Below are 14,027 nucleotides of genomic sequence, written 5' to 3'. Positions count from 1 at the left end.
ATCTACTTCGACAGATTCAAACAGAAACACCAACATCTCAAAGAATTACTTTCGAAACCTCTAGACACTAAACTCATCTTCGACCAAGAAATTCTCAACGAAAAATCATCGGAATATCAAGCGGAATTTTGTGATAGAGAAAAGAAAGTCCTACTTTATGCAAAAAGCAAAGCTGATCAATTTAGATTGTCGGACAACTCGGAAATACCACTGACAACTCAAAATGCAAGCTTTAAAAATCCCTTATCTTACACTCCAAGAGCTTTGGATCCTCCAATCAGAATCATACATCCTGATAATTTGGGAGATAATGAACGGAGGAATGAACTGCTTCAAGTCAAAACTGGAGTCAGTGAATATATGGGAGAGTATAACACTTTTGGCGAGTTTATTTTGGAACAGTCGCTGAAAAATCACTTAGCCAAAAAGTGAAAATATTTTTTTATTTAAGTCTATTTTTGTGTAATTTTATTTTTATGTATTGTTTATTTTTATTTCGAGTTTTATTTTAACCAATCTTATGTAAGTAATTTGTAACCAGGCGATAATTTTTAATTAAGTCTAATTAACCAACACACATTTTTTGAATAACTAGACATTTCTCAACTGAGTTCAGTGAAATATGTAAGACAGTAAGTCAAATAATTTCCTGTTGCTTGCTTAAGAATTATTACCTTATCAGACTTTTTCAAACCAAAACCGGAGATATCTTGCATAAAATAACCATATTTTAGGATTTTTTTACAAATTTAGATCAGCTTTTAATGACTAGAGAAGGGAAATTGAACAGTTATTTTTTTCATTTATTTTTGAAAAAATAATTTTATTCCGACCTCTAATCTTATAATGTATCAGTATGCTAACTAAACACAGCTCGAAACAATAGCAAAAAGGAGGAAGGTTGAATTTCACAATTATTTAAAATCACCCAACATCACAAAAATTAATTAGGTATTACCGTTGTTTGTCTTACTTTCCGAAAAAAATCGTAACAGTAGCAGTCAGCAGAACTAAAGTAATTGTTCGATTAATTGTAGTATGAAACTTTATTTTATTTTATTTTTAATGATAATCAGGGTCAGCCTCCACGCTTTAATTAATTCAATAACAGTTTCTCTAAACCCTGAGCGGTTTTTGTCATTTTCAGAAAAATTCAAAATAAATGTGGGTCGTTGAAAATATTTGCAAAATTTGCCTTTCAAGTGCGACCCCATAATCCTGTGAGAAAAATTTCATTGAAAAGAAAAAAAACTTGTGATTAATTGCTTCTTTGTATTTAAATGTGCAAAGTTCGCGTCAATTAATTTTCCAAAAATAATTACCTTGCAAACGTCCCCTTTTTCAGTCGCACTAGCCACACTGCACAAAATCAAAATTGAGGAAAAAAAATTGAAAAATGTTCTTCCGTTGCGCGCTGGACGCACGGTATAGTTCAATGCACCAACTACTACGATGCCATAAACCGGCAAAACACCTGAAACACGTGGTATTCAAGAAACAAGTGAATGCGTTCGCTGTCTAGATCTATCTGCAAGGTGATGCGTTCGGTGAGAGTTAGAAAGAGTGTGGCTACAAGACATTCCGGACTCCGGGGATTTTTTCACGCAGATGCGAAATGGGTTTGTTTTAATGAAGGGGTTTGATAGTAAAAGTTGGTGTGCATTGAATGAATATGGATTTCATAATTGGGTTACATCGATGTAAATTGCGTCAGTGTTACCACCCTTTGGGCAGGAGCGTGACTAATGAGGAATTGTGCCAATTGGAGGAATGTTTGGCTGCTCGACTATGAATTGTGGCAAGTGGTTTGAATATTTCAGCCACTGAATCTTACTGTTCTAACGATTTTTGCGACATTTATCAAGACAAAAGCAAGAACATAATAAAAATAGATGGAAAACATAAATAAGTAAAAATTTCTTACTCGTATTCTGTTAATAGTTTTTGTAATTGTAGTTTTTTTAAGAAAGCGAATTAAAGTACATTTGCTGAATGAATATACCAAACACCAGGTATAAAAATATACTATAAGTACTTATACCATTTCTATTTCTGTTTTTATTTCTATTTCAATTTCTATTTTTATTTCTATTTTCGTTTCCACTTCTATTTCTATTTCTATTTTTGTTTCTATTCTACTTTTACTTCTACTTCTACTTCTACTTCTACTTCTACTTCTACTTTTACTTCTACTACTACTTCCACTTCTACCACTACTTCTACTTCTACTTCTACTTCTATTTCTACTTCTACTTCTATTTCTATTTCTATTTCTATTTCTATTTCTATTTCTATTTCTATTTCTATTTCTATTTCTATTTCTATTTTTATTTTTATTTCTATTTCTATTTCTATTTCTATTTCTATTTCTATTTCTATTTCTATTTCTATTTCTATTTCTATTTCTATTTCTATTTCTATTTCTATTTCTATTTCTATTTCTATTTCTATTTCTATTTCTATTTCTATTTCTATTTCTATTTCTATTTCTATTTCTATTTCTATTTCTATTTCTATTTCTATTTCTATTTCTATTTCTATTTCTATTTCTATTTCTATTTCTATTTCTATTTTTATTTTTATTTCTACTTCTACTTCTACTTCTACTTCTACTTCTACTTTTACTTTTACTTTTACTTCTACTTCTACTTCTACTTCTACTTTTACTTTTACTTTTACTTTTACTTTTACTTTTACTTTTACTTTTACTTCTACTTCTACTTCTACTTCTACTTCTATTTCTACTTCTACTTCTACTTCTACTTCTACTTCTACTTCTACTTCTACTTCTACTTCAACTTCAACTTCTACTTCTACTTTTACTTTTAATTTTACTTTTACTTTTACTTTTACTTTTACTATTACTTCTACTTCTACTTCTACTTCTACATCAATTTCTATTTCTACCTTTATTTCAACAGCCTGTTTCAGAAAAAGGTTTTCATTTAGTTTTACGTTATTTGCAAATGGTTAAAGTTTCTCTAGATGATATTGGTAAATCCACCACACAGTATTTAAATGTGAAAAAAAAACTGTATAGATGAGATTTTCATTTCTGAACTAGAACAAGATCCTCCAATTGTGAATTAGCTAAATTAACTAGAAAATATTTATAATTTTTGTTGTAAATTATAAGTAGAATATAAATCAATTAGTATTTAAAATAACTTCAGTCAATTTCGACAAAAGAAGTTAAATTTAGTAGTAGAATAAATCTGCATAAATGATTGTTACAATCATAGTAACGATTGTTTTTAACCACAATTGGTGCAACTAGTCTTTAAGTAATCTTTTTTAACTACTTATTTATATATTTTATTACCAGTTTAGAAAAAAATGGTTAATAATCTTTGACAGTTTCTTGCCTAAAAAACAAAAAAGTCTTATTCTGGTCAAAAACTTTAATTTGCAGACGATCCATTGTTTAGAAATTAGAAAACACTCATGGAACACACCAAAAAAGCTTTATTTTATCTTAGAATAACGATTTGAGCTATCTTTTAAAACTTAATGATTTATTTTAGGCAAAAGTTTGCTCTACAAACGAGCAAATTTCTTGAGAAATGTCTAAAAATTAGACGAACTTCTGCTTAGAAACGAGAAAACACTCGTAGACTACACATAAAAAGCTTTATTTTAGCTCAGAAGAACGATTTAAGCTCTGGCTTCGAAGGAAATTATTTACTTTAGATGTAATTTTATTATTATTAAAATTATTATTATTATTATTATTATTATTACTATTATTATTATTATTATTATTATTATTTCAATAACGTTACAATGACTTAATTGTATATTACAATGATTACAAAAACTGACTTGACCTGACCTGACCTGACCTAATTGCATATTACACTGATTACAAAAACTAGATTTGTACCATCTAAAAATCTTAAAGCGCAAAATGTTTGCTAAACTTTGCTAAATTGTTAGCTGAACTTTTTGCATTATTTATTGGCAATATTATTCACACTCATTTTTTTTATATTTATTATTATGTTGTTTCCAGAATAGTTTATCTCGTATGCAAAAAATTACTCATTTTTGAGAAACATTACGAATGACTGAAACTTTTTGCTTCGGTTTACAGAAAACAAAAAATTACTATTAAAGGATGAGAGCATAAACTCTTATTATAATAAGTAATTACTGTATAGAAAATTTTTGAAAAAAGCTATATGCTCAAGAAACTCTTTGATAGACTCAATTTAAAAAAAAAGCTAAAAATCGTATTATTTTAATTCGAGATGGTCCTAAATTATCAAATTAGTCATAACTTGACGGGTTTTAGGAGTTTCAAAAAAAGTTAGGAATTAAATTTTTGAAAAAAGTGGCTAAAAATTTTCAAAATTTTTCACAATTTTGAACCGGAAAACCTGACACCACTCGGTAATATTGCAATAGGTAGTAAGTAGACAAGTGAGAGCAAATATCAGCATAAATCTTTTGTAAGGAAGTAATGAAATATAGTCCTGAAATATTTAGAGCAAACGTAACTAATCGCAATCGGAAAACAAAACAAAAAGTACGAATATTACAAGTCTTGGGCTATAATTTACTTTTGGTACGATTTTTTCAAAATCATTAGAAAGTATACCTATCTAACAATTTGCCGTAAAATTAGGATTAACTGGTTCATCACTCATAACAAAACGCAATTCGGTAATTTTGATTCAATACCCAACAATCGTCCTTTCTAAACCTACAAAAAACGTTCAATTTCGGCTTAATAAAGCATCGCATCTGAGCGAAAGTAAAATTAAATTCTCGCATAAGAATCATGGATTAAATATAACAAACATCTGATTTAAAGATCTTCATTGTCAATGCCAAACTTTCACATCACAGTCTGTTAAATGTCAAAGAATGATCGACTTATTATTTTTCAGCAAAATGCGAAAGCGCTCACGAACTTGCTCGAAATAATTTTAGACAATAAATCTAAAACTTATAAGCATAATAAATCACAATTAGATTATTATAACACGGTGAACAGTTAAATATTCAGATTTTTGATATGCTAATAAAAAGCATGAAAGCCCATAATTAATAGATTTCACTAGAATTACTTAACGGTATGCGAGACAATTTAGTGCAAGAAAAAATGAAAACTTCGTGGAAGTTTTCAATCGAGCGCGCAGAATAATAAACTTTTTTGCATTTTTTGAAAGTTTGCATGCAAGTGCAAGAGCAATGACACGTTTTTTGGATAAAACTAATCACCAACACCTGTAACCCACATCGCCATTTTTCGCCACACAACAGATGTGATTCAAAAAATGATTGTTATTGAATTTGGAAAAGTTCAAGTTGCTGGACTCGTTTAATCAATCAATCATTGGTGTTATTTTTCGTCTCAGCTTAATAACAAGCTGCAGCGACATGAAATTACTTAATTAAATTTCTTCCACCCACAAAAACGCCAAGTGCCTGAAAAAGGCCTGGTTTTTGCGTTAATGAGGCACTGTATATCCGTCTAATAACGCATTTCCTTGCAAGAAATGTAAATCTGCGTGTTGTTCTGGATTTTTCCTGCGGAGGCTTTCTACTAGCTACGCAGTTCTTGAGTTAATTGGTTATTAAATGGTAGCTGAAACAAAGTACTTTCCCGACGTGTTAAAACAATTAAGAAGATTGTTTCTTGTGTCAAAACTCTAGTAGCACTTGAGTTTTTTGCGAAAACAGTTACACAAGAGCAGATGATCTGCCACAATAGCTAATACAGCTGTAAGCCTCATTCAAACTGGTTTACCATTATACACTTGACATACGGCAATTCTTTGCCATTTTTCTTCTATTAATTACATAACAGTTGTAGTTGTACCCATCAGGTTGGTATTTACAAAAATCTTGCCGGATTTTTCAGTGTCAACTATCACGATTTAACTTTTTCCCATTAGGAATTATCGACACATCTATAATCTTAGCCAATCAATGGACAAGAATTTTCCGAAAATTTCTACTTTCCTAGAAACACACAATCTCCATCTTAGGAGCACGCTTTATCTATTCTTTCTCAAGTAAATTGTACAATTTCTCTAGTCCTCAATGGGCGATTTATTGGACACAAGCCGACAGGAAAATAAATTTTGACACGAAAAATAACTGAGAAAATCAATTCAAGACTGATAAGAAGAGTAAGAGTGTAACCCAAATTTGGCGTTTCCTAACAGCTGTCTCCAAGTTATTAATTTTCTTTTTAATTAGTGTAATTACAAATATTATTACTTTCTACACTGACAAAAAATTGTTGCTACATTTCTTCTACTTGTTGGCGCTAATTATTCTTCATTAATTACGACTTCCTACAACACACATATCTTTCAATATGAATTCCTGTAGTTTTATTACGTTGGAACAATGACAATAAAAATTATTCTGACAGTTTTAAATGATTTATTGCCGGTTTATACGCGACAGAGTGGATTTTTATTTTTTTGGTAAAGGTTTGTGTAAGAAAAAATTTGCTACAATTTCCTGAGACGTTGTTGAAGAGAGCAAGGAAATTCGTTCGAGAGAAGTTAAAGCTGACGGTTTAAGGCCGACCCTAGATATTCGACTTTTTACCAGGAGAACATCTTCGAGAGGCGATTGTAGAGTTTGGAGACCACTGTTTTGCAAATTATAGTAGGTGCCGCCACCTAGAGAGCGACAGAATCGTTGAGCTGTTAGAGAAAGAGATAACTTTGTCGTGTTGCGTGTGGCTTCAGTTTCTAACTCTAGATGGCACCCAATGCAACATTTTATTTCAATACAGGGTTATTCATAAATATGCAATAAGAAAATTAACAAAAAAAGTCATTAATCGGTCCATTCGCTAGGTTTATCACATCAAATTCCGAAAAAAATCATTAAGATTTTTTAAAGTGTATCACTGCTACATGGGTGCATCCAGTCTCTTTTATAGGTTTTTTTTGGAGTTCATTATTTTATTGCTACATATTTATGAATAACTCTATATATAAACAATACTGGTCGATAAAATGTTTTGTTTGAATAAATTAATTAAAACACGTAATTTATTCTACTTTAAATTTTAGTAATAGTTGTTATTACTAATCAATTTTTGGTTAATGCGAAAAAATTGAATTTTGTAGTTTTCAAATTTTTTTAACAAAGAGAGCAAACTGCAAGAAAAAATACTCGTAATTTGCTTATATTGAAAATTTCTTGAGTTAAACTAACAGAAAGTTGGCAGAAGATTTGCGGATTTCTCGTTGCCAGTCGACTTCCTGGAACATTTTACATAGTTATATGAAATTAAAAAAAAAATTTGACAAGTGATTTTGTCCCAATTGACAAAAGACAAAAAAAGGCGAGCTGATTGCTAATGAACTGGCATTTTTCTCCTATCGTAGTTTTACCCTAACGGCGTTTAAAAATTAATATTTTAATGCAATATATCGTCTTAAAACTTATACCATTTTGCGTTTGAAATCAGGAAAAATATGAAAATTGTTATATATTTATTGGCATTTTTTCCAAAACTATAAATCATAGGGCAAAATAAGAATGTGTTAGATAGCTTTTTAAATTATCTATTCTTTGGTCGTAACTCAGTGTCGGTACAGTCACGATCAAAAAGAATGAGACACTGTTTAGTTTACAAACTGTCCAGCTAGTACAAAATATCTAGCTGGGTTATAAATTAGTTAAACATACACATGAACCGTACCATATCGAAAAGATTAGTGGCTGCGGTTTTAAGGCTGACATTTTTTCTGATCGTGACTGTACCTAACGATTTCGGTTACAGACGCATATTTTACGAAATTTTATTTTTACACAATTGTAAATAGATCGACTATGAAATAGGACCTTTTATCCTCTTTTAATTTTGCCGTAATCGGTATTTGAAAATTGACATTTTTTACAAGATATCATTCCATTTTATATTTTTTTACGGCAATTTTGACAATATGACTAGATTTTGTGCTCTAGGTACAATAGTTTCGCCGTAATCGGCGTTCGAAAGGTAGAAAAATGTGAAAATGCTAACACATTTTGGGCGTATTTTTTCGGAAACTACCCACATAGAACAAAAATAACACAATTGTCGTTTTAAATTATCTAAAAAAATTGTCAAATCTTTATGTCGCTCCAGCGAACGGATCCGATTACAGAGGTATTTTTGCTTTTTTACTTTAATATTAAAATTTTTGACAAAACGGTTTGTTCAAACAAATTTTTGCGAATTTTGAAAATTTCACAAACTCGATTTTCTTTCAGTTAATTCACGAGAGTTTTATGCACTTTTCTTTGTCTCTGGAACTCTAAAAAAACGTTAATTACTTCAAATTGGAAATGGTTGATTTTTTCATATCATAATATATTTTAGCTTCTCAGTAATCGGCGTTTGAAAATTAATTTTTACAAGATATTGCTTTGAAACTAAATCATTTTACAGATCTTTTATTCCATTCTCAAAAACACAATGCTTTAGAGCTTGGTAAAAATTTCTGGACCATTTTTTTTTACTTTTCAAACGCCGATTACAGAAAAACTGTTAATAATTTTTCCATGATACTGTGATTGGCATTTGAAAAATGAAAAAAAGACGAAATTAGAACAAATTTTTTGCCTTTATATCGAAAACTATCATATGACCTAAGGCAATAGTCCGATAATTATCTAATCGGCTTCAAATTATCTTTCAAACGATCAAAACTTGATCTCACTTCCAAAATACAAAAGCATTTTTAATTTTTTACTAAAAAAAAATAATAACTTTAGAATTATAAAGTAAAACAGTTTCAGTGTGATTTTAAATTTGGTATACGAAATCAAACGTTTTTTTCAAAAATTCAATAAAACCGATTTTTTTCAGACTCTATCTCTGAACTTGTTATGTCATTTCAACCTACAAAATTTTTTTTTTAATTTATTAATTTTTCAGTTTTTTGATCAGATTTTGGTATATTTTTGAATTGTTTTTTAATTTTAGTTGCAACTTCATTCTATCCAGAATCGTTGGAAAGCACTTTTAACTTGCATCATTGTTAAAAGCCTTATTTTTAAGTGCGTAATTTAACCCAAAAAATCTGCAGAAACAAACATTTTTGCTTAATTCTTAAAATAAGTACAGTATTAAGTTCGTTAAAATTATTTTAATCGCAGTTTCCAAAGTTAAGACCATCCCTCTTAGTGACAAAAAGTAGTTGAGTAAATCATAGAACATGGCAAGCACTTCAATCTCGTTTTCCTTTCTCTCTACACCAATAAAACAATAGGAACAAATTTCACAAACTAAACCAACACAGTTTTCCACTTAAACCTCGCGATAACTTCTGATTATATAAAAACAACAAGAGCAATTTTATGCAAATTTAACAAAGTCCTCGAGTTGGAAGGGCTTTTCTTATAAAGCTGCACCAGCGTTAAAAAATTCATTAGACTCGGGCAGCAATGTAGTGCGCAACAAAATAATGATTCCGGTGAGTTCAACTCCTATGTCTTTATTTCTAGTTTATTATTATTATTATTATTATTATTATTATTATTATTATTAATTATTATTATTATTATTATTATTATTATTATTATTATTATTATTATTATTATTATATTATTATTATTATTATTATTATTATTATTATTATTATTATTATTATTATTATTATTATTATTATTATTATTTTTATTATTATTATTATTCAGCTTGAGCTATGGTGTTTGGTGGCGCTTTTGGCCGCATCATCGGGTGAAAAACCCGGTCCATCACTGTCTTATTTCACCCCCAACCCCAATTGCTACACTAGCGGTAAATATGACGGAAACCGGCTGACAAATTCAGTCATTTGTGCTTTAGGTTACGTAAACCCTCCACATTTCTGCGGTGTGCCAGCCGTGCAGCAACCGAATTTTCACACACTGGTGGAGGCGAATCCTCTCTTGGCTGCGCTTTTCCTCAGCTCGACGCTGCATCTGCATCCGAAAATTCCGGGATATAATCATCTCGAACATTTGCCGCTGAATCCGTATCTGGCGCTGCTTTTGTCGCATTATGGCAAATATCAACCGGTTTTTGGCAAAGGGGGAGGCTTGTATGGATACAACGCGGCCAACAATTATCATAACAACAAACCCTTTGGGGCCTACAAGATTTACGAAGACAATGATGGCTGATTTTCTATAGTTTTGTTCGATAAAGAACTGTTTGGGCGAGTTTTGGGGTTGGATAACTTGTATAGAGTCTCTCCCCAGCTATTTTTGACACGTGCTACTCATTTTTTTATTGTACATATGATCAAAAAATAAAAAAGTAAAATTAAGTGGTAAAATTAAAAATGATTTTTTCCGTGTAGTCCACTATCTGTACCAAGCAAATAATGTAAAACGTATCCTTATTTATTTATTTCGTATAAAAGGGGAACTGATATAAATATCTAACTAAAAGGCAATAAGTCTGTTGTCATTGGTCATCGTTTACAAAAATATTCGAAATAGTATTGTCAAAGACAGTGATTGTTTTTTTATACACATCTTTAATTTTAATAATAATATGAAACACCATTACATAAAAGTAAGTCAAGTAAGTCAACAACTACGATTAAATAACAATAATCATTATAATAACAATTAAATAAATTAAATTAAATTAATACAAATTGCACTTTACTAAAGCTAAATGAAAAACATAAAGAAAAATAATAGAAAGAAAAAATAACAAGAAACAAAAACGATTTTGGAAAAAATCTAGATATACAAAAATTGCACTTTACTAAAAGTAAATTAAAAATATGAAAAAAATAATAGAAAATAAAGCAAGAAAAAAATAACAAAAAACAAAAAGAATTCTGAAGAAAACCTAAAAATTTCCAAAAATTGCACATTACTAAAACTAAATGAAACTCATGAAAAAAATCATAGAAAATAAAGCAAGAAAAAAATAACAAAAAACAAAATGAGTTTTGGAAAAAACCTAGAGATTAAAAAAATATACTTATATTTTATTACGAAAACTGTTAACCGAAAAAATTTCATTTTCCTTTATAAAATACTAATTTTTAGAATCAGACAAGTGAAATAATAAAAAAATTAAAAAACAAAATAGCGACATTTATTTGTAATGAAACGTAATGAGAACGATTTGGAATTAATATATTTCCTAATGACCAACATAATTTAATGTTGGTATAAGTTACGGTATGAAGAGTCATTTGTAAACCTAAAACTTCAAAACTTTATATAACTTTTTTAGGAAGTATTTAACCACATAGGATTGCGTTGTCACGCAGATTACGTAAGTATGCAAAATTTCAATTCATTGGGAGAACGGAAACTTTTCCGAATTTGGCTCCAAAAATATGAAACTGACAGACAGACAACAAAGCAAGTTAAACAAAAAAATATTTATTTTATGGTATAAAAAGACGTGCTAGGAACTATGCTGATACTTGGAAAGGTCTATTCAAATATAACAAAGTGTTAACAGTTTATACAGGGTTATTCACATAAGGCCCTGCAGCTTACTAAGTAAAAATGTAATACAAAATACATGTACAAAGCATACCTTCCGACTTTGTATTTAAAAATTAAATAACAAATTCAGGTGGTTATAGATATTGATTTTCAGAGAATGCTAAAAATTTGAAAACTATTCTTAACCAAAAAGTAATAAAACAGTTAAAATATTAAGAGAAATTTTTATATCTACTTGAGTCAAGTGTGAATATTTTTATTATTTCTTTTTGATTCATTTAATTAATTTATGAACTACAGTAGATAATGTTCTCTTCAATTTTTTTATACTTATTGACCCAAAAGTAATAAATTGTAACGCACAAACTTTGTACGTTTTATATGGGACATTTTTTGAAAAAAATTTTTAAAAAGGTCGATTTTTTTTGAAATTTTTGAACACCATTGATGTTCTTATGGCTCTTAAATAATGACATTTTTATTTTTTTGAACGAGAATTTATTTGATTACTGCCTCGGTTAATGCACTTTTTTTAACTTTTTAATGACAATATAAAGAATTAAAAAAAACAATATAAACAATTTTGAAAACGTACATACACAAAACTATTTTTTCAATAATTAACACTTTTAATATTATGAAAGTTGAACACAGAGATAAAAAATATTTACCTGACTTTCAATTTTTTAACTTTATTTTCTTTATTTTTATATTATTACTAGAATTATCGAGTCCCTAGTAAAAGTAAAATCAAAAACAGTAAAGAAAAATGTCGATTGTTAAAAAATAGAAAAGGCGTCATTACTTAAAAACCAATTGCGTCATAAATATTTCTAAGAGGACTAAATGTAGCATTTATAAAAATAGTTCGAGGATTTTTTGAAAAATTGATTTTTGGTTGAGTTTATGGTTATGAGAACAAATCTGTATTTAGTTATTGGGTTTATTTGTATTTTTTCTTGACAATAAAGACTATTAAGAGAGAAACTACAAAAAATTCCGCCATAATGTGAGTCATTAAGACTAATGATTTTTTTCATTTTAATAATTGTTGCTAAATTAATGCCGTAGCAAAATGCAATTTTAATTACAAGTGACACTGCACCCATCTAGTCATAAACACCGTTCAAGTCTATTTTACCTAGAGACTATCCGTACGTGAGGAAATTGCAAATTGCCTCGCTAAAAGTTATTTATAATGGCCTCAAGTTTAAATTAGTTCGGAGCTCCTAATAACAATAACTTCACGTTTAATAAAACCGTCCCGTCTATAATTTAATCAAAAAATTTGAAAAAATTCGCCAAAAGCCTCATTACCATTACAAATGAGTTCGGCATCATGAAGCAAATAATTGGAAAAGTCTCAGTTTGTATTCCAGGTGAAGCTTGAATGTTTTAAAAACGCATTAGTGTCGCGTTATGAAAGTTCTATTTTGTTGGGATCAAGTCTAATGCGCCTCATCTTTAAGTGGCAAAACGTGCCCGGTTTAACGATGGACACCCGGTTTGCGAATAATTCAGCCAAAAGTTGTCCACGAAACCGGTAAATTTTCGAGAAAAGTCAATAATGACGCTCACAAAAGCGTGAAAATAAATCCGAGTCTAGATAAAAATAAAGCTGTACTGTGGTAATCCGGAGAATTAGTTTTGACTTGAGGCATGCCACAGCCCTCTTGTTTTCCGAGCGCTTGCTATCAAACAGATGCCGACTGGTGATAAACTAGTCGGAAAAAGCGTTCTTAGAGACATCCGAAAGATTATAAAATTCTCGTATGGTCGAATATGAGCCGTTTTTGCCCCCGGAGTGGCGGCGAATTTCAAACACTCCAGCGCTCCAAAGTTGCGTTCAGGGGATTCCCACGGGCTGGCAGGTGGTCCAATCAATTGACGAAAAACACTACGAATCGAAGGAATCGACGCTTGTCGGAGATAAAGCCGCATTAAGATAAATTATTTCCTGTGTAAGTTGCATTCAAATTCTTTCTATTTTTATTTACAAAAATCTGAAAGATATACTTGAAAGAAGTTAATTCTTAATGCTGGTGACATCTGTCCTCTTGTAGTTTTTTCCCTCCAAATCCTCTTATCCCAAATAAGGTGACACAGGATTTGTGGAATATCTTTGTCATTTGGGTCGATTTATGGCACCGAATGTAACAAAGTGTTAATTGCGCTCCCAGACAAGACTATCAAGCAAAGATTGAGTTAGAAGAAGGAGGAAAAAGTAAGGTCAAAGGGCAAACAACGACGCATCGAATAGTGCGTTCATTACTTTTGTTAAAGGACAATGGCACTGATATATAAGTATTCTTTTGTCACGGTGAATTATTTCGAATACTCCATTGTGTCTACAAAGGAGCTCTCGTAACTTGTATCAGTGTTATATTGTCTGTAATGTTTTATTTCCGTATTTAATGTAGCATTAATTAAATGAAATTATGTGTAGTACTACGCTCATGTCGTATCTCACCGCCAGTCTGGAGATTTTATTACGCTGTTAGAGACCGTCAAAATGTGATGGATGTTCTAGCAGACTAGGTAAATGTAGGTATACCAGGTGGGGCAACCTAATCGCGCACCCAAAAAATCGCGGCTTCTAATAA

At 30.1% G+C, this 14,027-nt stretch overlaps 2 protein-coding genes across 5 annotated transcripts in view; one reads left to right on the top strand and one right to left on the bottom strand.

Annotated features, from left to right (window-relative positions):
- Cad89D (Cadherin 89D) overlaps nucleotides 1–1,532 on the bottom strand; it is a 42,346-nt gene extending 40,814 nt beyond the window's left edge. For all 4 annotated transcript variants that reach the window (XM_015984048.2, XM_015984046.2, XM_015984047.2 and 1 more), the window contains exon 1: nucleotides 1,323–1,532. The gene's annotated coding sequence lies outside the window, so the exon portion shown is untranslated. The remainder of the gene's footprint in view (nucleotides 1–1,322) is intronic.
- A 7,799-nt stretch (nucleotides 1,533–9,331) lies between these two features.
- Nucleotides 9,332–10,289, top strand: LOC103314414 (uncharacterized). Its single transcript, XM_008200451.3, has 3 exons — nucleotides 9,332–9,437; nucleotides 9,661–9,763; nucleotides 9,812–10,289. The coding sequence occupies exons 1-3, from the start codon at nucleotides 9,429–9,431 to the stop codon at nucleotides 10,126–10,128; spliced, it is 429 nt and encodes a 142-aa protein (XP_008198673.1). The 5' UTR covers nucleotides 9,332–9,428; the 3' UTR covers nucleotides 10,129–10,289.
- Nucleotides 10,290–14,027: the final 3,738 nt, after the last annotated feature.

The sequence above is a fragment of the Tribolium castaneum genome, chromosome 7 (genome assembly GCF_031307605.1).
Source record: "Tribolium castaneum strain GA2 chromosome 7, icTriCast1.1, whole genome shotgun sequence".
Lineage (NCBI taxonomy): Eukaryota > Metazoa > Arthropoda > Insecta > Coleoptera > Tenebrionidae > Tribolium > Tribolium castaneum.
This window is presented reverse-complemented; position numbering and strand designations above follow the sequence as displayed.